This window comes from Tupaia chinensis, unplaced genomic scaffold (assembly GCF_000334495.1).
Source record: "Tupaia chinensis unplaced genomic scaffold, TupChi_1.0 Scaffold000099_1, whole genome shotgun sequence".
NCBI classification, from domain to species: domain Eukaryota; kingdom Metazoa; phylum Chordata; class Mammalia; order Scandentia; family Tupaiidae; genus Tupaia; species Tupaia belangeri.
This window is the reverse complement of record NW_006159563.1, coordinates 1,081,219-1,106,859: the sequence shown is the minus strand read 5'-3', so window position 1 is coordinate 1,106,859 and position 25,641 is coordinate 1,081,219. Positions and strand designations below refer to the sequence as shown.

General features: G+C 38.8%; 1 protein-coding gene across 2 annotated transcripts in view; it reads left to right on the top strand.

Moving 5' to 3' along the window:
- VCAN (versican) overlaps window positions 1-25,641 on the top strand; it is a 132,634-nt gene that overhangs the window by 6,555 nt on the left and 100,438 nt on the right. The window contains exons 2-5 of one of the 2 annotated variants that reach the window (XM_006143483.3): window positions 8,041-8,116; window positions 15,822-16,196; window positions 19,951-20,125; window positions 20,212-20,339. In XM_006143483.3, the coding sequence (XP_006143545.1) occupies window positions 8,047-8,116; window positions 15,822-16,196; window positions 19,951-20,125; window positions 20,212-20,339 (748 nt within the window). In that variant the 5' untranslated portion in view covers window positions 8,041-8,046. Of the gene's footprint in view, window positions 1-8,040; window positions 8,117-15,821; window positions 16,197-19,950; window positions 20,126-20,211; window positions 20,340-25,641 lie in introns of those variants that run through there. The other variant, XM_027769947.1, reaches the window with a different exon arrangement.

Below are 25,641 nucleotides of genomic sequence, written 5' to 3'. Positions count from 1 at the left end.
GCGGTTCAAATCCTAGACCTGGAGCCTTGAAAATCACACTAGGTGTGTGTGTGTGCGCGCGCGTACACCTGAACAAAATCTCAGGAGGAGAATGGGGAAGAAGGAACTGTAGTGTGGCCATCTCTTCTGGGGGGGATGATTTCTCATCTTCCCTCTTTCTTTCTCTAGCACATGCCCTATGTGAAAAAAGAAAGCAGAAAGAAAACAGAGTCCAGAAAAAGACTCAAATAAACATGAATATTTAGTGGAAATATTTAGGGGGTTAGTAAATGATTTGGGGACAACTGATTGGTCCATTCCTCAAAATAAGAATCAATTTCTACCTAATTTCTCATCCTAAGAGGAATTTAAAATGAATCAAATAAAAATTGTAGGTAATGACTTTTTTAAAAAAATTGTCAGAGGGGGACCGGCAGATGGTGTAATAGTTACATCGCTGGACTCCCATGTAGTTGACTGCGGTTTGAGTCCCGAACCAGGTGGCTTAAATTCACGCCAGGCATGTGTGCGTACATGCCCAAGATCCTGAGAGGAGAAAGGAGGAGAAGGGATTGTGGCATGGCCATCCCCCTTGTGGGGTGATTTCTCGCTTTCTGTCTCTGTCTCTTTCTGTCTTTCTGGCGAGCATACACGCCCTATAGCAAAAACCTCTCTTGAAAAAATTATCAGAGAAAGTCAGGGACTTTTAATAGGAAGTTTGGAATTGGGGACTGGATGGTGGTACAGCAGTAAAATGTGACCCTCTGGAGGCTGACTCACACACGACAGTTCTGGGTTTGATTCCAGAGGCCTTCCTGAATATACCAAGCACACATGTGCATGTGAGCCAAGGCTCACTGAAGCTGGGGAAGAACTCAGTCTGTTGGTAGTTCTCTCTCTCTGCCTCTCTTGCTCAGGGAGGAGATGAATGGATAGACTTTAAAACATAATAAGCTAGGAGAAGAGAACCCTGTTCTAAGCAAAACGTAACACCCAGAAGCCATACTAGAAAATATTGATAAGTCTAACTATATAGTTAATTTATCAACCCCCCCAAAAAAATCTGGAAAATATCTGTAACATATGAGAGTAAAAGCTAGTAAGTTTTGGTATACCCAGAACTTTTAGAACTAACTAAAAGGCCACATCTACCAAAAAAAAAAAAAAAGAAAAAAAAAAAGAAGTGAGCAAGGGGATGCACAGGCAGGGTTAGAGAAATGAAAAATGTTTTAGTCATATGAAAGGCTGCTCAGCCTTATGAATACTTAAAGAACTAATGAAAACATGAAGGAGATACACTTGTTTCATTAATCAGAGCAGCAAAGATGGAAAAGTTTGATGAGTTTTTGTGTTGCCCAGGTTGTAGGAAAACCAGGTACCTCATATGCTATGGTGGAAATGTAAATAGGTTTACCTTTTTTAGAAACTAAGTGGGCAATCGATTTTTTATTTGCTATCAAAAAGTTTAAAAATCCATTTCTAGACATTGTCATAAAGATCTTGGCACAAATGTCACCCAAAATAAATGGATGAGGATGCCCTTTGCGGCATCATTTCTAATATCAAAAATGTGGAGGACTGGCCCCGTGGCCTAGCAGCTGAGGGAGCTGGATCCTCGTGGCTTGAACAAACATACACATGCTGGGTGCATGTGTGCGTACGAGCCTCAAATCCTGACACAATGGAGGGACCGAGACGGGGTTGTGGCATGACCACGCCCCACTGGCAGTTTCTCTCTCTCGCTCTTTTTGGCAAGCACATATGCCCTCTGGCAATTAAAAAATAATTGGAAACACACTAAAGGCTTGTTATAGAGAACTAATTAAATAAAAGTTTCGTTCATCTAATGGAAAGGTATGCGAGCTGTTAAAAATAACATGGAAAAACTGTATTTGCTGATTTGGAAAATCTTCCAAGATATAGTGCATGTTTTAAGTGAAGAAAGTAATGCCCCAAACCGTGTATACATTATGCATCTATTTACGTAAAAAAATGTTTTTTTTTAATCTATTATTTTAACAAAAATTTATTTGGCATTGTGGATTCGGGAGAAAACAAATATCGAAAATGTCTCTGCTGGAGCTTCTGGTGGGTAGAGCAAGGCGATTCCCAAGCACCTGTGAAATGGTGAAATGTGCTATGACGAAAAGAGAACAGGTTTGAAAGAGGAGCGGACAGTGCATGTAAGCCGGAGTTGTGAGGAAGGAGTTAGCCAGGCAGAGAACAGAGCAGTACTTAAAAAAACAAAAACAAAAACAACATGGGGAAGCTTAACCAAATCCAGGTTCAGTAATCCAGTGGCAGGTTTGTGATAACTTCATAGGCTGTCTTATTCCTGTGGAGTAATTCATGAGGTTTCGTGTCTAAGCCAGGAGGTTCCTCTGTTACAGGACTGCTGCTGTGAGTGAGAAGCAAGGGGTAACATGACAGGCGAGGCACATCCCACCTCTGTGTGGCTGAGGTACCCTAGACAGTTGGTCGTCTAGGGTAACCAAGTAGCCGAATGGTAGACAAAACCACTGTGTCTGCGTCCTTAAGTCACCCCTTGCACGGCTGGGTTTCCTCAAGATCAAGGGAGAATACCAAATATCTGTTTAATAGAAGCTTGGCACTCTCTCTCAGGCGACCCATCCCTGGCAAGGCCTTTGTCCTCTCTGCAGACAGTCCTCATGGGTAGGAGTCCTGTTGACCTTGTCTCTTCTGGCTCCCAGGCAATCAAACAGCCTCAGTCAGCTGTATGTTGATTGTTCAATGACTTTTTCCTCTTCTCTTGGACTATACTGGGGTAAAAGGCTAAATATAGGCACTGGCTCTCATATCTCTGGAGTCTTATAATGCAGACAGATTTGTTATCACTAACAGACCGTGCTTATAAAACAGACCAGGAGGGACAGAAGAATAGAAATGGGGGTTGGAGTGGTGCTAAAAACAAAGTAGTTTAGGAAAGTTTCTTTTCTTCTCTCTTCTTTTTTTTTTTTTAAAGAATTATTTTATTTGACTTTATTTACTTATTTATTTTAAATTGACCAGAAAGGTACAGAGTGAGAGAGGAGAAAGAGAGAGAAAGCAAGCTTCCAGGTTCTGGGACTTGAACCACAGTCGGCCATGTGGGAATCCAGTGCCCTTAACCACCACGCCATGTCCCTTCCCCCCGTTTTTTTTTTTTTTTTAAGGGAGAATTTTGCTATAGGGCATGTGCACTTGCCAGATATACTGAGAAAGACAGGAAGACAAAAACTGAGAAATCATCCACCTGGGGGACGGCCATGCTGCAATCCCTTCTCCTCCAGTCCAATCTCTTGGGGTTTGGGGCATCCATGCACACGTGCCTGGCACGAGTTTTAAATCGTTGGGTCTGGGACTCGAACTGCAGTTGACTATGTGGGAGTCCGGTGATGTAACCATTATGCTACCTGCTGGTCCTGGGAAAGTTTTTATTTAATGAGATTAAACTCAGAAGGCAGTGTATTTTTAAAACCAAGGACATGGATGTAGCCTCAAGAAAATTAGAGAAGTGGTATGAATGGCCATGGACTATGATGGGGAAGCGAAGGAAGTGTGGTTCTGAGGAAATTAAGATCAGTAAAAGCACTCTGAGATATTTACTAGAGATAAATGACCATACTTTAATTCAAGGTTAGCGAACTCAGGTACCTCCAAGGGGCAGGCACAAAATAGAAATGGGTATGAGGCCAAGCAGGGACGGCAATGACCTTGAGCACACTGTTCAAGGAGGCTGCTGCCTGGTTGGTGCCGATTATCAGCCAGCTAGAATATGGACTATTATTTCTGGATCTTCAAGTTTTTTAAAAGAAATTGGTGATCTAAAACTTAGCAAGAATACTGTAATTTTCAACTTGGGATGACTTATTTTAAACACAGTTATGTAACTGTGTTTAAAGTGTATTTAAACTATTTATTCAAATGTGTTAAAAACATATCTGATCTCTTATTAGAATTTTTTGAATGTTTGTTTATTTATTGAGCGAGAGATAGATACTCTTGACAGTCTCACTATGCCGTGATTCAATGCCTCCCACCTCCAGCTTTCAAGCCAGGCAGGATAGTTAGTGGGTGCATCCATGGGCATGCCTGAAGTGTTCCGGTCAACCCAGGATCCAACTGAGGCCTTCCACGTGTCTTCAGTATCATGCACTGTGACTCCGCTGCCTGCACCACCACAGCTGGGCCTATTCCTTGGATTTTTAATGCACTGGCTTCCTTCCCTAGTCTGGTCTTAGGTTTGGCCTTTATTCTTGTATTGCTATCTAGATAAAGCACCACTTAGTCCCTTCTCTCACAAAACAAACAAACAAAAAAAAAACGAAAGAAAGAAAGAAAGAAAAGAAAAAGACACTTTTCTAGGGATTAAGTGTGGCTTTAAGAGTTAGACTTTTTTTTTTTTTTTTTTTTAGAGGTTTTACCTATAGGGGCCCTGCACTCGCCAGACAGAGAGAGGCAGAGAGACAGAAAGCGAGAAATCACCCCCAGGGGAGATGGCCACGCCACAATCCCTTCCTTTCCATTCTCCTCTTGGGATCTTGGGCACGGATGCACATGCATCCGGCGTGAGTTTTAAGCCACCATGTCTGGGACGCAAACCGCAGTCGACTACATAGGAGTCCAGCGACATAGTCATTACGCTAACTGCTGGTCTCAAGAGTTAGACTTTTGAGTATCTGTCTAAGGTAGGAAATTAGGACACAGAAGACCTATTCTTGGGTCAGGATCACACCTTCTCACCTTCTTCTCTGGTTTTGATATGAGATCTGACACTCTAGATATTTACAAATATCAGCTATTATTGGGTCATGGTAAATTTTCACTGGGCTGATTCAAATGTATTTCAAGTGTCTATTAGCTCCACTTGCCCACATTCATCAAGTGTTGGCACTTGATTTCAAAGTGTGTTCTATAGGAAATGGAGGCTTTGGTCATTTATTTGGTCCAAGAACATTCGTCAAAGGTCTACTCTGGAACTATAGAAATATTGTGGGAGGGGCCACCAGGTAGCATGGTGGTTAGGGTGCTGGATTCCCACATGGTCAACCTAGGTTTGACCTGGAGGCTTGCTTTCTGTCTCTCTTTTTGTCTCTCTCTGGTGAGCTCACATGACTTTAGCAAATTAAAAAATAATAATGATAAATAAAATAAAATAATTCTTAAAAAAAGAAAAATTGTGGGAATTAGTAAGTTGAATAATATACTAACTTTGGCTTCTAGAAGCATATTTTTCTACAGGGGAGATAAAACATGTTTACAAATAATGAACAGTAAATTATAGTATGATTTATTGTAAGCATAAAGTTTTACACTGCTACTCTAGTGGTAATCCAGATAAGAATTTTCAAATCTAAGAGTTTCAAATACAGATTAAAGAAAAGAATTAGAACATCTATAGAAAACTTTAATTGGTAATTTAATAGTAAGATTGAATAATGAATATATTGTGTACCTCTGAATTATATATGTAGTATCAATTCTCATAATATCTTCAAAAATTAAGTATAATTTTTCACTCTTAAGTAGCTACAAAAATGAAGTATAGAGAGACATGGTAATTTACCCAAAATTGCAGAGTCTGAGTAGAGGATGACATTGGAGCCTAGACTTTTAAAATTATGCTTGTAAACCTTTCCTGAAAAGAAGGAAAAAAAGAAAAGAAAGAATATTTTTTTCCTGGAGAAAATAGGAAATTATTATTTATAAGTATAATTTAAAGACAATTTATTTTATTGTATTTATTTATTCCTTCTGAGAGAGACAGCGAGAAGGAGAGAGAGTGTGAGGGAGATAATGTGAATCCAGAACCTTTCTCATGTGGGTCCAACTGTGTCACCACTGTGCCACTACCTGGCTCCAAGAAAGCCTTCTTATTTTTTGATTCCATTAATACTCATGGAATGCATTTTCTTCAGTAGCATTTTTCTATGATAGTACATGCATGCACATGAGAGAGAGAGAGAGAGAAAGAAAGAGAGAGACAGGGTCTCATCATACTGTGATCCCTTCCCCAGTCCCCCAGCTACTCAAGATTTTGGGCACTCACTCATCTTTCAGTGTTCTTTCAGGGTGACCTCGTGATCCAAACTGTGGTTGGCCATATGGCTTCTAGTCTTGCAGAACACTTGCCTTATCACTGTGCCACAGTGCCTGGTGTGCTTTAATGGCATTTTATGGTACTGAATGAAACTTCATGTTCATTTTAACTGTGAAATGATTTCCCTGAAATATATTAATGGCACTGACCTACAGGTGTATACTCCATTTTTGTAGTGGTATCATATGCGGAATTCAGATGTAGAACATTATGGCATTTCTCAGCTTTTAGCAAAGTCTATTAGCATATCTTAGTGACTGCATAATAAATAACACACTTAATTATCGAGGTTAATTTAGGATTATCAGCTACTGCTTTTCATGGTGAATTATTAATTAGCCTATGGGTGGAAAATATGAGATATACAGCGTATTAGGTTTAAAAATGCTCTTCAGGAAAGCTCTAGAATTAGAAAATTTTATAATTTTGTTCTAGAGAGGTTCTGAGCCTTATTTCAAAATATTTAAAATAAAGAGATCAAATTTAAAATAATTTTAAAGATTTTATTGGGTTTTAAAAATGAAGGCATTTGTAAAACAAAGCTGAAAGTATGGCCCATTCTAGGTCTAAAGTTTGTGAACTTGAACCTCGTCTTTGCTGGTTGTTTCTCCGCTTTATTCCCAGAGGCTATTTCGTACTTTCATAGATGCAAGATGGCCACAAGACTTGTAGGAACCATATTCCATTGTGACAATGTTCAGTGAAGAAAAGTGAGCATTTCTTTCCTTTTTTCTCTTCTTAAAATGAGTATGTCTTTGCTCAGAGCCTCTGCTGGGGACAGACATCACCTCATATTTCATTATCCAAAATTGCTTCCTACACATTCCGAAACCAATCACTGGCAAAGGGAATGGACCATTGCAATTTGACTTAGGATATCAGGATCCCCTACTTGGGCTGGGCTTTGACCCAGCTTCCTCTAAAGTATGAGTCTGGATGAAGGACGGTAGGCACTAGAATAGAACTGGAGTTTTATTGGAAAAGGAGGAAGAGGAATGGCTCCTGGGAAGTCAGTCAATGATGGCTATTCTAGAATGGCACTAAATGTAGCTGAGAAAGGCACAGCTGTGGACCTGATAATCTGCTGTTCTGAGGTCGGCCCTTTGATTTCTAGATAGTCCACAATTGGTACTTCTCCTCCACATAATTATAGCTTCACTGAAAATTGAGCTCCAAGGGACCATTCTGAGACCCAAGTTGTTAAATATGTTCCCCAAAGTCAAAATAAATTAATGGCAAAGCCATGGCAAGGTTTCTTGACTCTCAGTTTGGGATATTTTCTTCCATTCTTTACTCTTGAGACTTTAGAACTTTTGGAACTGCCTTAAAACTTGCCTCATGGCAAGCAAGCACTAGTTGCTTTTGTAATCAACAGCGCCTTATAATACACTGATTTTGCTTGTTCAACCAACTAGAAACTAAACGGAGTCTGTGCTTAAAAAATCCTGCCGAGTTCCTTTTTCTGTTTTGATACCGTATGTGTGAACCATCAATGGACTTCTTACCCCACATTTGGTGGGATTTCTTGCTTTTATCATGTCTCTCTTTGCTTCTCCATCTTCTCCTGCTCCATCCATGACCGGTTTCCTGTCTCTAAATAGACTTTGTGGTCACCCCTCCCTCTTCATGCCAGCTCTGAGCCACTAGTTATTCAGGCTGTGTTCGCTATTGTTCTTCAATAGTGACTGGGCTCTACCCAGTTGCAGTGGGCACAGACAGCCACCTTGTTGTGCATTGCCAAACTGGGTCCTGGAATTCTTTTGGTATCTAATGGATGGGATCAGTTTCTAACTAATAATTAAAGGACACCTTTTCCTATTTCAAGTTTCCTCCTGTTTTACAGCCCGAGAGGAGCTGCTTCTTGTACTTTTATTACACACAATGCAGAAGTAGCGAGTGATTTATGACCTGCCACAAACCTGAACGCTTGTGATTTATGTTGCATTTTTCTCTGTTTCTAGGACAAGATGTTGATAAATATAAAGAGCATCTTGTGGATGTGCTCCACCTTAATAGCAGCCCATGCACTACATAAAGGTGAGTGTGGTAATGATTTTTTTGATGCTAATTAAAATAAAAATTTAAGTTTTGGTGGATGGAATGGCAATAGGAATCACTGGAAGAAAGGGTTAATGTTTTTTTAATGTGTTCTGTGCTGAAAACTTTTAGTTGAAGTGTTATTAGGCCAGGCACAGCTGTTAAAAATTAAGACATAGGACCGGCCAGTGGCATAGTGGTTAAGGCAGCTGGATCCCACAAGGGCCACTGTGTGGTTTGAGTCCTGGACCTGGTGGCTTGAAAACCATGCAGGGTTCATATGCATGTGTGCCCAAAATCCCTAAAGGAGAATGGAGGAGAAGGAATTGCTGTGTGACCATCCCCCATTGGACATGTTTTCTCACGTTCTCCCTCTCTTTCTCTCGCTCTTTTTTTTTTTCTTTGTTTTTTGTGAGCATGTTGACCACAGCAAATTAAGTGTGCGTGTGTGTGTGTATGCATACACATATATATTTACTATTAGGCTGGAAACACTGGTTTTAAATAAATTAATTAAGACAAAATAATGCACACAATGCTAAAGATCCATGTGGGCATTCAGTTATTTCCCAGATTACTTTCAGATTGTGCAAAAAAGTCTCATATATAGTATTTCTTCATACTATTTCTTAAAGACTTCCCCATATATTAAAAAAAGAAAAATTATTAAACACTCAAGAGGCTAGAGTTTGAAAAATCAAGAAGATAAAGCTAACAGCCAAGTTTTCCCCTGGTTTCCCTTTTTTATTCTTTTTAAAAAGTAACTGAACAAGTGTACAGGTACTGTTTTCCTTGGCTTTAAATTTTATATCCCCCTAATGAGGGTTCTATAGGTCCAAGTTTGTACTTAATATATTCAAGGAGTTATGCCAAGGAATTTAAAGAGAAATGCTATTAGTCCAGCAGTGGTGTGGTGGTTGAGGCAGCTGGTTCAGATCCCACATTGTCAATTGTGTGGTTCAAGTCCCTGACCCAGTGGCTTGAAAAACAGCTGGGCACGTGTGTATGCATGCCAAAATCCTGAAAGGAGAAATGGTGGAGAAGGAATTGTGGTGTGACCGCCCCCAATGAGGAGTGCTTTCTCCCCTTCCTTCTCTCTTTTTCTATTTCTCTCTGGCAAGCACATATGTTCTCTGAAAAATTTTAAGAAAGAGAAACACTATCCTGAGTTTCAGGGATGTGCTTCTGTCTAATTACCCTTCCAGTCTTGGTTTCCATTTCTTCCTCACACTCACTCTGTGCTTCAGATTACCTGAAATAATTTTTACATTTGTAGACTTTCATCTTTCCTGGTTTTCCATGTGTAATTCCTTTAAAAAATTATTTACTTAATTTTATTTATCATTAAAAAAATTTTGCTACAGGGCATGTGCACTCACTGGAGAGAGACAGAGAGAGAGAGAGAGAGAAAGAAAGCCACCAAGCCTGGTACTAGAACCATGGCCAGCCATGTGGGAATTCAGCGCCTTAACTACCATGCCACCTGCTGGCCCCCATGTAATTCTTTTGACTTGGCACTTTTCTTGTTTTCTACACTTCTATTTCAGTTTATTCTTTCAGACTCAAAGTTAAGTATCACTCTTTCTATTATTCACGTATTTGTCCACCCTCCTATGCTTCTTTCTACTCATTGACAATATTATTTGAATACCTTATCTGTGCCAGTTATTATTCTGGGCGTTCAAGGATTTATCAGTGAACAAGTCATATCTTGTCCTAGTCAGTAAACTTCATCTTCTCGTTATATGAGACAGGCAATAAACAAATAAGCACATAATCCAAGTACTTACAGATTGATGAAAAGAAAGCAAAATGAAATCATAGAGGATGGCCTGGGTTGGGGGAAGGTGGTACGGCTTCTTAGAGACTGTAATATCTAAACTGAGATGAGAATAGTGAGGAAGTCAGTTATTCAAGACCCGCCCTAATTTAGGAAGAAACTGTGTTTGCACAACAGAACGGCCACTATAGCTGGAGAGTGGTGACCAAAGGGAAAGTAAGCTGTATGAATACAGAATACACCGAGACCTCTTCTCTATTAATAAATAGTAACATCTAACACTTGGATAGGACTCTTTATGAGCCAGGAACTGTTTTAAATGCTTAACATTAATTCCTTTAAATGCCCATTACCCTCGTATGGTCATGCGTCATTTAACCATGCAGATACGTTCTGAGAAAGAGGTCTTTTGGTGATTTCATCATGGTGTGAATATCATCGAATGTATTTAAACAAACCTAGATGGGATACTCTAGTACGCACCTAGGTTATGTGACATACTCTGTGAGATCGTTGTCAGGTATGCAGCCCATCATCGACTCAAGTGTTATGCAGCATATGACTGCTTTAGACAGAGCAAACTGAGGCTGAGCAGCGTTCTTAAATCTTACACCCAGTTCAACACTGGAGCTGCAGGCCTAAGGCAGAGGACGACTAAGCGGGAGATTATGTGCTCTTCACCATCATGTTACACTTCCTATCTATGTGGGGCACTGTAGGCGTTAGAAAAGATGAATTTTTATTTCAAGTGCAGCAGTAAGCCCTGAAGGGTTTCAGCCCATCAAAGACATGAGTTGAAGAGTTTTTAAAATTCTGTGTTTGCAGCTCTATGCAGAGTTCATTTTAGGAGGGATACGTGGCATCACGTAGATCATTTAGTAAGCGCATGAAATGGGTTAGCTTGTATCCGGTGGTGGTTGTGGGGATGGAGAAAAGTGAGTTGGACATGTGGAGATGGAGGACGCAGGACCGAAAAATAGACTGGATGGGGTGTGGCAAGGGCATGAGAGAAATCGATGATGAGCCAACTTGCTTTCCTTACTTTCCCCTTCCCCTTACTAGACACTTTAAAATCCCTTCTGCCATGTTACCCTCACTGTCTGTGCTGTTACGGTACTACATCTTGTGATGTTATTCTTTGTTTTTCTTTCCAAAGAAACAATAAGCTGCAAAAGGGCATCTTTTACCTCTAACAGAGTGCTCCACACTGCCACTTCTTGATCATTATCTGTGTTGACCGAATTAATCTATAAATGAATGAATGCAATGACAAATGACTTAGATGGCTATCCGAATCTAGGCTCCATCAGTCAGATAACCACCCAAGAGCTGTCTTCCTCAAAGGTTTTAGGAAGTGAAGGCAAAGCTCACAGTGTGGAAAGGATAACAGTATCCGGTGAAAAAGGAGGTTGTAGAAAGGGATATGGAAAAGGAAGTTGGTTTGAATGGGCAGTAACAGAACGATTACAGAGAAAAGTAGTTGGCAACCATCCTCCCACTCACATTTAGACTTTCCACTTGAAACAAAGAAATGAAACAATGAAAATCAAAATGAAACAAAGACAACTTATGATATAGCTTCTTTGCAATATTTTAAATAATAACAAACAATATTGAATAATTTTTACATGTCTGTCTGGTTTTTTTTTGTTTTGTTTTGTTTTTTTTGTAAATCCATCATCACTATTCAGAGATTTAATTAATTTGGAACTAATTTTGGGAGAATTTTATTTTTCATATGAAAAACAAAAGTTGAAAACATAAGATCTGTATAATACAGGTTGCCAAGTTGAATACGGAGTAGTTTAACTTGGTGTTGTTGATTCAACATAAGTACTTTTGTTTCTTTTACATTTATTTATTTAAGTTTACTTACTTTTCAACAAGCAAGAAAGACAGAGAGTATCTCTAACAGAGTTCCCATGAAGCAATCCTCCCCTCAGTCAGCCTTAGCTCATGAGCATAATATGCCTGGCATACTTAAGGAGGTCTCCAGATGTGAACTGAGAACCTTCCCCTGTAGGCCTTAAAAACCATTGCATTTTACTAACCATGCCATTATCTGCTCCCCTACTTTCATTATTTTCTTACAGGTACTTTCATCATTAAGTTTTTTCCATTTGTTCCAAGGCACCCAGGAGATCAATGACATGAATGAATTGTCTACTATGATTGGCTTTATTTTTACACATAAAGTGCTCTTCACTCTAATAATACCGTGGTCCTAATCATTGATTACCTAGCGTTGACCTAGTTATTTTGATGGTTCTCTACTGGTGACAAATGGAGTTCTGTAGTCATGAGTAAATCACTAAACTCTATAGTTTTACCTTAAGTGAGTGGTACATTTCCATATTCTCAATTTGACAGTTATCTGGCCAAGGGTTGTGTGCATGTGTATGTGCAAACTGTGCAGATGGAATTTACATGATCCTTACACTGCAGAATCTACTGACAGAGAATGAGGGGTAATTGACCATTCATTATTTACAGCTCTTTCCATTCTTGTGCTTGTTTAGACCATGAGCCAGCCGGTGGGAACAGGGAACTTTTATTACTTGGATTGTCAGAGTTTTAGACAAGTTACTGCCAGTAGCAGATTTTTCTTTAAAAGTCTATATCTAGTCCATATACATTATATTCTGAACTACTAAATTTCTTTCTTACAATATTTGGATTTAGTGTAGTTCTTCTGATCCAGTGCATTAAGACCCAAGATTTAATACACAAAAGATTTGACTCCACAACTTTTTGTTAATCCTGTTGTTAAAATTGGATTTTACATGAATATATATTTATAGCCAACATGGTTTTCAATTTTTAAAAATCTATACACATCCATAACAATAAATAGCTCTTGGGAAACTGCCTTTTAACATCATTTAGTTTTAATGCATCTTTTTATTACAGCACAGTTATTTATTGATGCCCTAAGTTTTACTATTATAGATCGATTGGGCTGAACCTCATGTCTGCCCCTTTGCAACTAAAATCATGAAAAGAGCTATAATTTAGTAGTAAATATTAAAGAATTGGAAGTCACTTATGCTAATTTTTAAGGAGATAATAAAATTTTAATAATTCATACCACAATTGAAGTTAATGACAAGACTGTTTATTTTTCTGTTAGAAAAGGAATATTTTACTTGGGCAATGTTAATCGTATAAATAATCCTTCAAGAAGGAAGATAAGATTTCCTAGAACATATAATGATGTAAATTAGGAGATTATTAGATCACAGAATTCTCACTCATCCTCATGTCAGAACCCCTGTTCTTGGTAAAAGACATGTAATACATATTTGTGGTGTCATTATTTCCTTAAATGGATTGAAATGAAAGGAATATGAAATAGGTAAGGGTTATTCTCAGTGAGTTTCCTGTGCACTTTATAGCTTTATTGAAAAGGTCATTAAGAGATTTCAGTTCAGATCGCAATTAAAGTATTATAGATGCAGGATGGTCTAGACTCTGAAAGGAAACTAAAATGAGGATTTTGGGGGAATAATTTTATTTTATTATTATTTTCATTATTTTTATTAAGGTGCCCAACAGAGAGAGAGAGAGAGAGAGAGAGAGAGAGAAAGAGGGAGAGGGAAAGCAAGAAAATAAGCTGCTGAGTCTGGAACTCAAGCTGGGGTTGGCCATGTGGAAGTCCAGCCACCATGCTATCTGCTGGCACCTTGAAGTTTGTTTTTTATGCAATTTAATTTAGGGGCGGGGAAGAACCCAATACATAACCAATCTAAAAGATTCCTTGATTAAGTGTAAGGAAACACATCTTCTGGCCCAGGTCTTTTATGAACCTGCTGGGACCTCGTCACTTCCTCTCAGTGGAGCATCCTTAGTAAGGAATTAGACCAGTTTCATTCGGTGTGTGAGCTTTAAGTAAGAGTTTATTTTGTAAGCCAAAGAAGCCATTAAAAACGTAATTATCTCTTGTTGTTATGTTCCAAATTATAATAGTCTTTGTGGCATTTTTAAGGTGAACTTGACTGGCCTAGTGGTGCGGGTAACAGCAATTTTGAATGCTGTACTGGAAGCCACATGGCTAACTGGGGGTTTGCTCTCTGGGCTGAGCTGCAGATAGCAGGGTACATGCATGTGTGCCCTATATTCTGACAAGCTGGAGGGTTGGAGAAAAAGCACTGCCGTGTGACTAGATCTTGTCAAAGGCGCTTGTCTCTCTCTCTCTGTCTTGCTCTCTCTCATGTGTGTAAATACATCATGAATTTTAAAAAAAAGAATAACTTAGTGCAATTAATAGCATACTTTGTTTTATATTTATTCAGTATTAGTGCCTTAAATCTCTTTTAGAAAGCTATGTATTAGATTACAAAATGGTAAAGAAATACATGACAGCAATGACCATTACAAGTTTGGAACAGATTTCTGTTATGATTATTTATGATAATTTCTACCATAAGTATACTTAAAAATACCATATTAGTTTAGATGTATTTGTATCATATAAAAAGTTTGTAGGCCAGTCTTTTTAAGTTCAATTTCAATCTTTAGCAATAGAGAGTATTTTTCTTTCCTTAAAGGGTATAAAATCTCCATACTGTCTTGCAATTTTCAAAGTGACTTATTCCAAGTGAATCCACAGGATTACACTGACAGCTATATCATTTTGATGCCTGTCTGTACTAAGATGTGTGTTACTAATACCTTCAACCACTAATACAGTGTTAGTTACACATCATTTTGTTAATTAAAAATTGTTATTTCACACTCCCTAGAAACTACCATTACTTTGTTGACCATAGTTTCAAGAGGTGAGCATTGCTTGTACATTAACAGCGCTTTATATTATTATCGACACATTCTCTAGTCTACTTGAAGCTTGAAGGTGGAGGGAGCAAAAAGGATGAATCCCTGTAGGAGTGAAATAACATTTTCTTTTGCATGTAGTGATCCTAAACTGTAGTCAATGTATTCTTTATCACTGAAAGTTTAAGGGCTTAAATAAAAAGACATTCTGCAGATAAATATTTCAGAAGGGTTAGGTGAACAGAAGCCAACTTTCCCCCCAGGATATAATTGAGAGGTAATGTTTCACTGCAAAGTGATTGCAGCTGGATTTGTCATTATGATGAAAGCCTTTGGTTCAAACATAGGACCAAAGAGGGTCCTTCAAATGTTAGACTTCCCCTTACCTCAGTCCACTGAAGTAGTTTTTTATTATTCTCACTTCCTCTTTGAATTTTATTTTCATTTCCTCTAAGTTAATGCAGCAGTTATCTTAACAAATGTTTTTTGTCTTCTGACCTATAGACATAATTTCACCTTTCAACTGCTCTTCTTAACACTGGTCCAGTCTTTAAATGCACACCACCGTTACTTACTTTCTTTTTTTTTTTTTTTTTTGAGAGATTTTTTTCTATAGGGCGCCTGTGCTCGTCAGACAGACAGAGACAAAGGGGGGGGGGGGATGGCCACGCCCACGCCCCAATCCCTTCTCCTCCATTCTCCTCCGGGGATCTTGGGAATGCATGCACACACACCTGGCGTGAGTGAAGCTACCGGGTCTGAGACTTGAACCACGGCTGACCACATGGGAGTTCAGCGACACAGCCATTACGCTAACTGCTGGTCCCTCTAAAACCATCCTTTGGTCCTTAACTGGGTGCCCTCTTCTCCTTGTCTTATTTTATCACTGATTTAGTTCATGTTAAACATTAAGTTACAAATAATATGAAGACCATATTTCAGCATATAAAAATGAGCATTATTAATCCCTGTCTATGTTATAGAACAAGATTAAAATCGTATGCTGTTTTCTTTATAGAAAATCAGTTTGACGATTTCACATATTGACATTGTAACCAAACCATCGTCAAGGTATCTCATCTATTTACATAGGTAATGAACTCTATTTGGGATTTTTAGGACTGTTAATCTGGTATTTTCCCTTTCTTCCAGTCAAAGTGGAAAACCGTCCCCCTGCTAAGGGCTCCCTCTCCGGAAAGGTCATCCTACCTTGTCGATTTTCAACCATGCCTACCTTACCGCCCAGTTACAACACCAGCGAGTTCCTCCGAATCAAATGGTCTAAGATTGAAGTGGACAAAAGTGGAAAGGATTTGAAGGAGACCACAGTCCTCGTGGCCCAGAACGGGAATATCAAGATTGGTCAGGGTTACAGAGGGAGAGTGTCCGTGCCCACGCACCCCGAGGCCGTGGGCGATGCCTCCCTCACCATGGTCAAGCTGCTGGCCAGTGACGCGGGCCTGTACCGCTGCGACGTCATGTACGGCATTGAAGACACCCAAGACACGGTGTCGCTGGCCGTGGATGGTAAGAGGCTCCAAAACCACCAGGAGGGGGCGTGACGTTGTAGCTGGGTCACAAAGAATTTGTGTGCAGGGTTTGGGCAAGCAAAGCCGAAAGGAAACACAAAAGAAAACACAAACAAAACACAACAAGCAGCAAAACAAAACAAAACCAAAACCACCCAACAACACAACAGTCCACATCTTTCCCCCAAATTGAACTCACTTTCATTCGGAAGTCAGGGCAAGTGACTTTTTTCACAGCAACTTCATTGATTCAGTGCAGCATAGTATAGTGCATCGGTCATGTGATCATTACTTTAGTGTAGAGTACTATATATATATATATAATTTTTTTTTCTTCTTTTTTTTGAGAGAGATTTTTGCCATAGGGTGCTCACCAGAGAACCAGACAAAGATGAATGGCAGGAAATGAGAAATCACCTCCCACAGGGGATGGCCATGTTGCAATCCCCTCTTCTCCATTTTTCTCTCAGGACTTTGGGCCTTCAATGTTGAGTCCTTTTTGCCTTTTCTTTGTTTTAAGAGAGATTTTGCCGTAGGGTGTGTGCACTCGCTGGAGAGACGGTGAGACCGAGTGACAGAAATAGATAAATTAACCCCCAGGCGTATGGCCACGTTGCAATCCCTTCTCCATTTCCCTCTTGGAATTTTGGGCACACATACACATGCCCACCATGAGTTTTTTATTTTTTTTTAAAGAATTATTTTATTTTAACTTTATTTGTTATTATTGTTACTTTCCAGTTTTATCAGACAGACAGAGAGAGGGAAAGTGAGAAAGCAAGCCACCAGATTTAGGACTTGAACCATGGTGGCCATGTGGGAGTCTAGCACCTTTAACCACCACACCGCCTGCCGGCCCCTACCCCAACATGAGTTTTAAGCTACTGGGTCTGGGACTTGAACTGTAGTCAACTATGTGGGAGTCCAGTGACATAACTTTTACACCATCTGCTGGTCTCCAGTGTTAAGTTGTATTAATAATTACTTTCCAAAACAAAAACCAATCCAAGTTTTCTTTCATTTTTTTTAGATATATATGTATGCGCATATACATCTATGTATCTATTATACACACACACACACAAATACATGCATACATCCTATACACACACACACAAAGACATTGTCTCTCTTTTTTCTCACTCTTCTAGTATAGTTATTAAAATCTTTGAGTTTGCTTTTAAGAAATATAAATTCAATTTTAACTTACATTAATGAAATAAGGTCCTTAATAAGCACTTTGATACTTAATGACAGTGTCTTAAAAAGACCAACACGCTGTAAATATTTAAATTGTATCAAAATTGGAACTCAGTGATTTTTTTTTAAAGGTTAATACAATAGTTATTATCCATTAAGTCTTGCAATGAGACATTTTAGTTTTACCCTCCTTTTAGTGGTGGTTTATGTGTCATTTGAATTCAAGTTAGGAGACAAAGCAAAGAAAAATTGCTTTAATTGGGTACACACATAATGCCACAACTCTTGGAAGCATAATATTTTGGCACGTTATTAAGCAAAAGTCTAAGACCCAGACATGATGAAACAGATTTTCTTCTAACCCTCCATTTCCCTATAAAATATTTACCTTTCAGAAATATATACAAAGGATTTTATTAAAACTCTTTCTTGTGTAGCCAAAAGGAAATACTTTGAATTTCAGATGCAACAAATTAAATTTCTGAACATCCTTTTACATTCAAATTCTATTGCTCCCTTCTACAAACCTATTTTTATGTTGTCCAGACATCCATGGAATATCCTGGGCTCATCTAACTTTTTTATCATTTATTTCAGTTAACCTCAGATTGTACTGCTGTGATCTCCCCTTCTCTCTCTCCTACATATATCACTTTTTAAAATCCCCAAAGGAGTTTAACAACTTCTTACAATTTTTCATCATTAAAGAATTAGCAGTGGATTTGCCCCTTGGCCCTCTGAAACAATGAAAATCCTCCACTTAATCTCCTTAGCCCCATGGGGTCTTCAAATTATTCCAGCAATTGCAGATACTGCTACAGACTGAAGTCCCCTGTCTTGGTCTAGCAGGCCCTTTTGTGCTCCCTTCTTGCCAATCTTCAGTGCACATAGAAGATGTTTTAATTACCAAGAAGACTACTTGAAGCTTTGATCACCATAAAACTAATTTCAAACCATTCGAATTCTTAAGTCTTAGTCATCATTTTAAATGATCTTTCATACTTACAAAATAGAATCCTGTATACTTCCTGGCAGTTTTTGAGAGGTTCTAGAAAGGTACAAATTTTCTGAAAGGCAACTGATGATTTGTTTTTTCCCAAGGACCTCTCTTTCAGTCATTAAAGATCAAAAATGAGAACATGAATGTCCGTTGTCAGAGCATGTACTTGTGCAGGTCTTTTTGCACTAGCACTGGTTGGACATGCTTGGCTAGTCTGTCTCTCTTCGTTTACTAAGGCACCAAACTTCCATGGGAAAGAGACAATCTAAGGATAGACACGTGGGAGTCTTATAGCTTGAATCTAGATGTGGAAGACAGACTGTTCCCAATCCCAGGAATTACTAGGAATTAGAGGAGAGTGGAGAGTGGTAGGCAAATTAGAAATAAAAAATAATGATGGTCTTAAATGATATGACTTAAAATCTCATTTGTAAGCCTTAATTGCTCCGATTTCTATTTTCTAGTGACTTTTCAGGCACATTAACTGACTTTGAAGTCTGGTAGAAATGAGTCATGGTGTTTACTCAGCTAAAAATGGAGATACTCTTGTTGAAATGGGAAGAGAGGACTGAGAGTTCCACCCCCTCAGTATCTCTTTCCTTACCCCTTTGACAATTTTCTTGAATGCTGGAGCACAACTCAAAACCACTAGTTTAGACGATCCCTAAAATACAACAAAGAATTTGAGGCAAGTACTGGGATGCCTCTCTTCTACCTGGGGAAGTCTGGAGAACTTTATTTCAGACCTTCTTTGGTCTGAAAATTGTGCATTTTATCTGTCAGAGAGAGATTCCAAATTTTGCTGCTTGATCAGTGAATATCATAAATATTTGGGCAGTATCTGGCCTTTTAAAATTCAGTACCTATTTTGACCTTCAGATTAATCAAATCATGTAAACAATATTAGTTCTACTTTATAGGGGAGGAAATTAGGACTTAGAGAGTCCTAATACACTTACACGTGTATTATAAGGGACAAAGTAGGGATTGAAATGAGCCTTCTCACTCATGCAGAGTCAGTGTTTTCCTCCCTGTACATTTGTCTTCAAAAGCAAATATCTCAATGTCTTATGTTTGGAAGAAGTAGTGAATGTTTTCATGAGACAGTTGAATGTTCCATGAGCTTCTTCATTTGGGTTGGTCCTGAGTAAAATCAGAAGTGAGAGACGCTGATCTTGTGGCTCCTTTAACTCTTTGTAATTACTCTCTCAAGGTTCTCTGAGTTCTCCGAATAGCCTGAATTTTGCCTATAATTAGGACAATTACCCACCAGTTGGGGTTTAGCGATGAAATCTCTTTCTTGCATTCTTTACATGTTAACAGAGAATTCCTGGCTAGGAAACTTCCTAATGAAGCAGAAAGGACATATCAATAAACAGCATTTTCGGGGGTTCTCAAATCAACATGATTTTACAAAACATAAAGTAAAAGTAAAAAAAAATCATGATAATATTACTGTGTGACTAATTAATTTGGTACATTGCTCCAATGAGAAATTTTGCACAATAGCGTGGGGATTTGAACATGTCTGTCATTGTGGTTGTCTTTGCAGGGGTTGTATTTCACTACAGGGCTGCAACCAGCAGGTATACTCTGAATTTTGAGGCTGCTCAGAAAGCTTGTTTAGACATTGGGGCTGTCATAGCAACGCCAGAGCAACTTTTTGCCGCCTATGAAGATGGATTTGAACAGTGTGATGCAGGGTGGCTGTCCGATCAGACTGTCAGGTGAGAGACGTGGGGTCCACAGACTTTAATTCATTAATTTGGGAGTCAGAAGTCAGTGCCACTTACTTAGCCCTTTCTTTTCCCAGATATCCTATCCGGACTCCCCGAGAAGGTTGTTATGGAGATATGATGGGGAAAGAAGGAGTCAGGACCTATGGATTTCGTGCTCCTCACGAAACTTATGATGTGTATTGCTATGTGGATCATCTGGATGGTAAGCTATTTTAGTTCCTTTCTTCCAGGCCAGCCAGTAACACGGTGGTTGAGGCAGTTGAATCCCACATGGCCTACTGTGCTATTTGAGGTCTTGAAAATCATGCCAGGCACATGTGCATGTACTCAAATCCCTAGAGAAGAATGGACAAGAAGGGATTACAGTGAGACCATCCCTCCTGAGGGGTGCTTTCTCATTTTCTCTTTCTCTCTCTGTCTCTCTCTGGCAAGCCCATGCACCCTAGGCAAGTGAATTTTTTTTTTTCTTTCTCTCTCTCTCTATTTTAGAGTTTTTGATAGAAATTTTGTTATGTTTTGTAAATGATATTTGTTGTAACTTCTGGCTTACATATAATTTACATCTTTGTCTAGTACAGTATACAGCGTGGTTTTTCAAAGCAGATTTAGCATGTTTGATGATCAAATCAAGGAGATAAACATATTCACCATCTCCAACATTTATCATTACATTATGTCATGCATAGTGGAAGTTCTTGTTTTGAATACATATTAAATTGTCACGTGTTTACCGCGCGCCACTGTTCTATAACCTATTCCACTTGTGTAAATGCACGCTTGTGTCTTTTAAGCCATTTCTTCCATAGCCCCCACTCCTTCCCCCATTCAGTTTTTTTACCATGCACCACTCCATTTTCTATGCTATTATGTATTTTAGCTTCCTCTACTGTGTAAAGACATAAGATGGTTAAGTTTCCATAGCTTCATTTGAACTGAGAAAACTGGGGAAACCCCAGAAGTGTATTGGAATAGAGCAAGTCTTCATACTTGCTTGGTTTCCAAACAGCAGCATCTTACTTAAATGACCGTATGATTTTGTGGTAAAATAAGCTTAAATTGAAGTGGAAAGGGAAGGAGGAGTGTGTAAACGGTTGTACAGGTTCGAAATGTCTTTCGTTAATGGCAGGTTTCCTTACGATCGTGCTGCTCTTGGGCTGTTTCCAGTACACTTTTAGAGCATTAAGAATAGCAAGCTGGAAGGGTGGTATCTATTCTAGTGAGAACTTCGGGTAAAAACCCTGCGATGACAAACCACTGTGAATTCAAGTACTGATAAACACCCCAAAGCTCAACTTAATAACTCTGTAGACTAGCACAGGAGGGATTTTCAAGTTTTTCTTTCTGTTTAATTTGTTACAGTAATATTTAGGGCAATCACTCATTTTCTCTCCATTCAGCATGTTAGACACATTAAACTTAACTGCACATGAAGCCAATCAACACATTAAAAACCCCTGTGTGATAGGTCCTCTGCTGGTTGTCAGGAATATGAAGCCACTTAACATACAGTCTTTTGACAATGCTTTGAGGCTAATTGATTTTACTACTGTCTTTCCCCTTCTCTTGAGTTAGAAAGTCCTAAAGACAAGTTTGAGTTCATAGTGCTGATATTATCTAAAGGGTACAGTGAAGCTTTATTATAAAGGCATGAGAAATAGAGAGTTATGTTACACATGAGATAGATTTTCCTTTGTATTAACAGAATATCTTAGAAGCCTAAATATATACACTGTAGTATTAAATTACACTTTTAATTCTGGCTGAGTACACATTAAAAAATGACGTTGAGTCAGGTGGTGGTGTGGTTGTAGAGACGCTGGATCCCACGTGGTTGACTATGTGGTTTAAGTTCCAGACACTGCAGCTTGGAAAATACACCATGTGCATGTGTGTGCACGTGCATGTCCAAAATCCTGAAAGGAGAAATGGACGAGAAGGGATTGTGGCGTGACCGTCCTTAATGGGGGGATGCTTTCTTACTTTCCCTCTCCATGTCTCTCTCTGGTGAGCACATGTGCTCTCTAGCAAAATTTAAAAAGGAGAAAATATAGGAATGATCTCAGTTTTCCAATGTGTAATACAAGGAGGTTAGAATAGATAGTGTGATTCTATAGTGTTTAACATGTACTGTTATATATGGCTGGTAAATAGATAATATTTTCTAAACCAAAACTTCAGATGCTAACAACTTCCATTTTTGTATAGAGGCAAATGAAACATATATAATATCCTCATTATAGTTGATATGTATGAAACTAGATCCTTTCTTATTTCTTTGATTTATTTATTTATTTTTATTTTTATTTTATTTTTTTGGAGAGATTTTTGCTATAGGGCATGTGCACTCGCCAGACAGAGAGAGACAGAGAGACAGAAAGTGAGAAATCACCCCCCAGGTGGGATGGCCACGCTGCAATCCCTTCTCCGTTCTCCTCTCGGGATCTTGGGCACGCACACACACACACCTGGCATGAGTTTTAAGCCACTGAGTCGGGGACGTGAACCGTGATCGACTACATGGGAGTCCAGCAACATAGCCATTACGCTAACTGCTGGTCCCTCTTTGATTTTTATAACTAGAATAGGAGATGGTGGATTGGAGAATCTGGTCCTAGGAAATCGATTTGGCTATTGCTGTTTTTAATAATTGATATCATTGTAGTTTTAATTTGGAATAATATCTGTAATAGCAAAAGTTATAAAAATCTCTGAAATGCTGGTAATCTAGGAGCTAAACTAGAGGTAGTTTTTGAGACTGTATTGGTAAGACCTAATTAACCTAAAAGGTCTTTGCTAAATAGTATTGCAGTGGTTTTCAGGTACAAGTTAATAGTCTCGTCCCATTAGGAGTAACCATCCCAAGCAGACTCTCTGATGGAAAGACAGACTTCTGTACTCATGATATCACCAGCAGGAAAACCCCAGGGTTCCTTCTGTGTGTCTGTTCTTCAGTTTGTCCTGATAGAGCTACTAGAATCCTATTCTCTAAGGCTCTAGACACCTCAGCTTCAGAAGAATTCTTTCAAGCCCAGAGGAGGCATCTGCAGAAGTCCCAGAAATTCTAGCCCTTCTACAAGTATTGTTTGATGTACTTTTGGCAGGTCTTGGTGGTAGAAGTCTTGCTAGAGGTCTGTTTGCCAACTACACCCATCGAGAACTTTCTAGCCTATAGTCTGCTCAATGTCATAACCAGTGTGAGGGATGTGGGCTCTATAAGAAGAGTAGCTGTGGGATGTGTGCGTAGTCCACCATGAGTAGAGATTTACCAGTCTTCTAGAAGTCCATCCCCACCTCCATAAACATGGTCACTCCAAGGCCATGTTATGTGCAAATCCAGTTTTACCACAATATAACTGAACTGTTTTATAAACTTACTGAGAATAAATGCTACACATATTTGAGGACTGAAAACATGTCATGTAGAATACAGCATAACTTGAGTTAGAGTATTTATACCAAATCAATAGAATTTGGACCTTTTTTTTAATGTATAAAAGCTGGAAGAGAAAGATAGAAGAGTCAGTACAAATACCAGTTCAATCAGTAGCTAAAATGTGTGTCAGCAAAGTAACAAGGTTTTTATCTGTTTCACAGAAGAAACTAGACAATTTTGAAAGCTATTCAGCATGTTTTCAATGATGTTCGGGAAATTTTTCCTCTTTATTGGCCCAAAGAAGAATTAGTAAATCTTTGGACTCTGCTTTCTTCTCTCTTGACTTGAATTTGGACTGAATGTGGGTGAAAGAGAATTAAATGGCTGATCTAAGACGAAGGTCACAGGCTCATTCTCCCAAGGTTTCGCTCATTCCTTTGCTGTAGTATATGTCTTCCCAGTAAAATAAAGACCATAGGCTAAGCTGAGAATTGATGAAAATATCTGTGGAAATTGACTACACAAAAGTACCTCTGGAATTTCAATTGCCATATTGATAAAAGATTATTTTAAGTGAGCCAAACTTCCTTGGCTTCTTATATTCAGGGGCAAATAATTTCTTCTTTCTTATATTCAGGGGCAAATAATTTCCTCTCATATTTTCTTATACTTTTGGGAGCCAAGTATGTGTATATGAGAGATAGTAGGGGCAAAAATTGGGGGTATTGATAGATTCGCAATGCATGTGATGGAAAATAGATGTAGGAGTTATGAGCCAAGGTACAGTTACTTTCAATGAGAAGCTGTATTATTCCAGATGGCCTAATGAAAAAGTCAATTAACTAAAAATGAAACCTTGTTCCAAAAGGAAATTAAGTTTCTGCTTTAATTTAGTTATTTACTATGAAATACATTTAAATAGTTGACAGGATGTCAGTCTTCTGTTTCTTTCCCTCCTTTCTTGTTTTATGTCATATGTATCCGGACATATGTTTCTCTATAAAATTTAAATAATTATGCAAAATTAAATCCAGCTAATTTTGGAGAAAAGGAACTAAATCCTTCTTTTTTAAGGAGGCAATTATAACACAGTTATGCATATAAATATAATACTCAATTCTATTTTATTTCATTTATTTATTTATTTATTTTTTGAGAGGCTTTTTTGCTATAGGGCGTGTGTGCTCACCAGAAAGACAGAGAGAGACAGAGAGACAGAAAGCGAGAAATCACCCCCCCAGGGGGGATGGCCACAGCGCCATCCCCTCTCCTCCATTCTCCTCTCGGGATCTTGGGCATGCTCGCACATGTGCCTAGCGTGAGTTTAAGCCGCCAGGTCCGGGACTTGAACTGTAGTTGACTAAACAGGATTCCAATGACATAGCTATTAAGCTAACTGCTGGTCCTCCTCAATTCTATTTTTAAAAATAACCTAGTAATGTAGAAGAGTATTAGCTACATTACATTAGCTGTATTCATTAGCAAGCATTTCAACATTAATGTGATTAATGTGTTCTTAGAAGTGGTCTAGAAGTTATGATGTCTTGGTAGAATGATTCAGTAACAGAACACTGTTATCAGAAACTTATTGAAATTAGAATTCTAAAATTGGGTCCAGCTGTGTCCTGATGATTTAGGTGCTGGATCCCTTATGGCCTATGCGTGGTTCTAGTCCTAGACGTGATGCCTTGAAAAACACACCAGGCACCTGTGTGTGTATGCCCGATATCCCACAAGGATTAGGAGATGGCGGAGAAGGGTTGCGGTGTGATCATTCTCTATAGGGAGTGCTTTCTCACTTTTTTTCCTCTGTTTTCTCCTTCTTTCTCCCCCTCTCTCTGTCTGTCTGGTCAAATTAAAAAATAATAATAACAAATGGAAATAAATAAATAAATAAATATTTTAAAAGAAACGAACAAACAAAAATAAGTGCAACATTCTGTCAAAGTCTGTTTGAAGTCTATCACCACAGCCTACTGGTTAAGGAATCTGGATCCCACATGACCAACTACAGTTCAAATCCTAGACCTGGCAGCCCAAAAAACATGCTGGGTGCATGCATGGGCTGCAAATCCTAATAGGACAGAGAAACGAAGAAGGGACTGTGGTATGACCACACCCATTGCTTTCT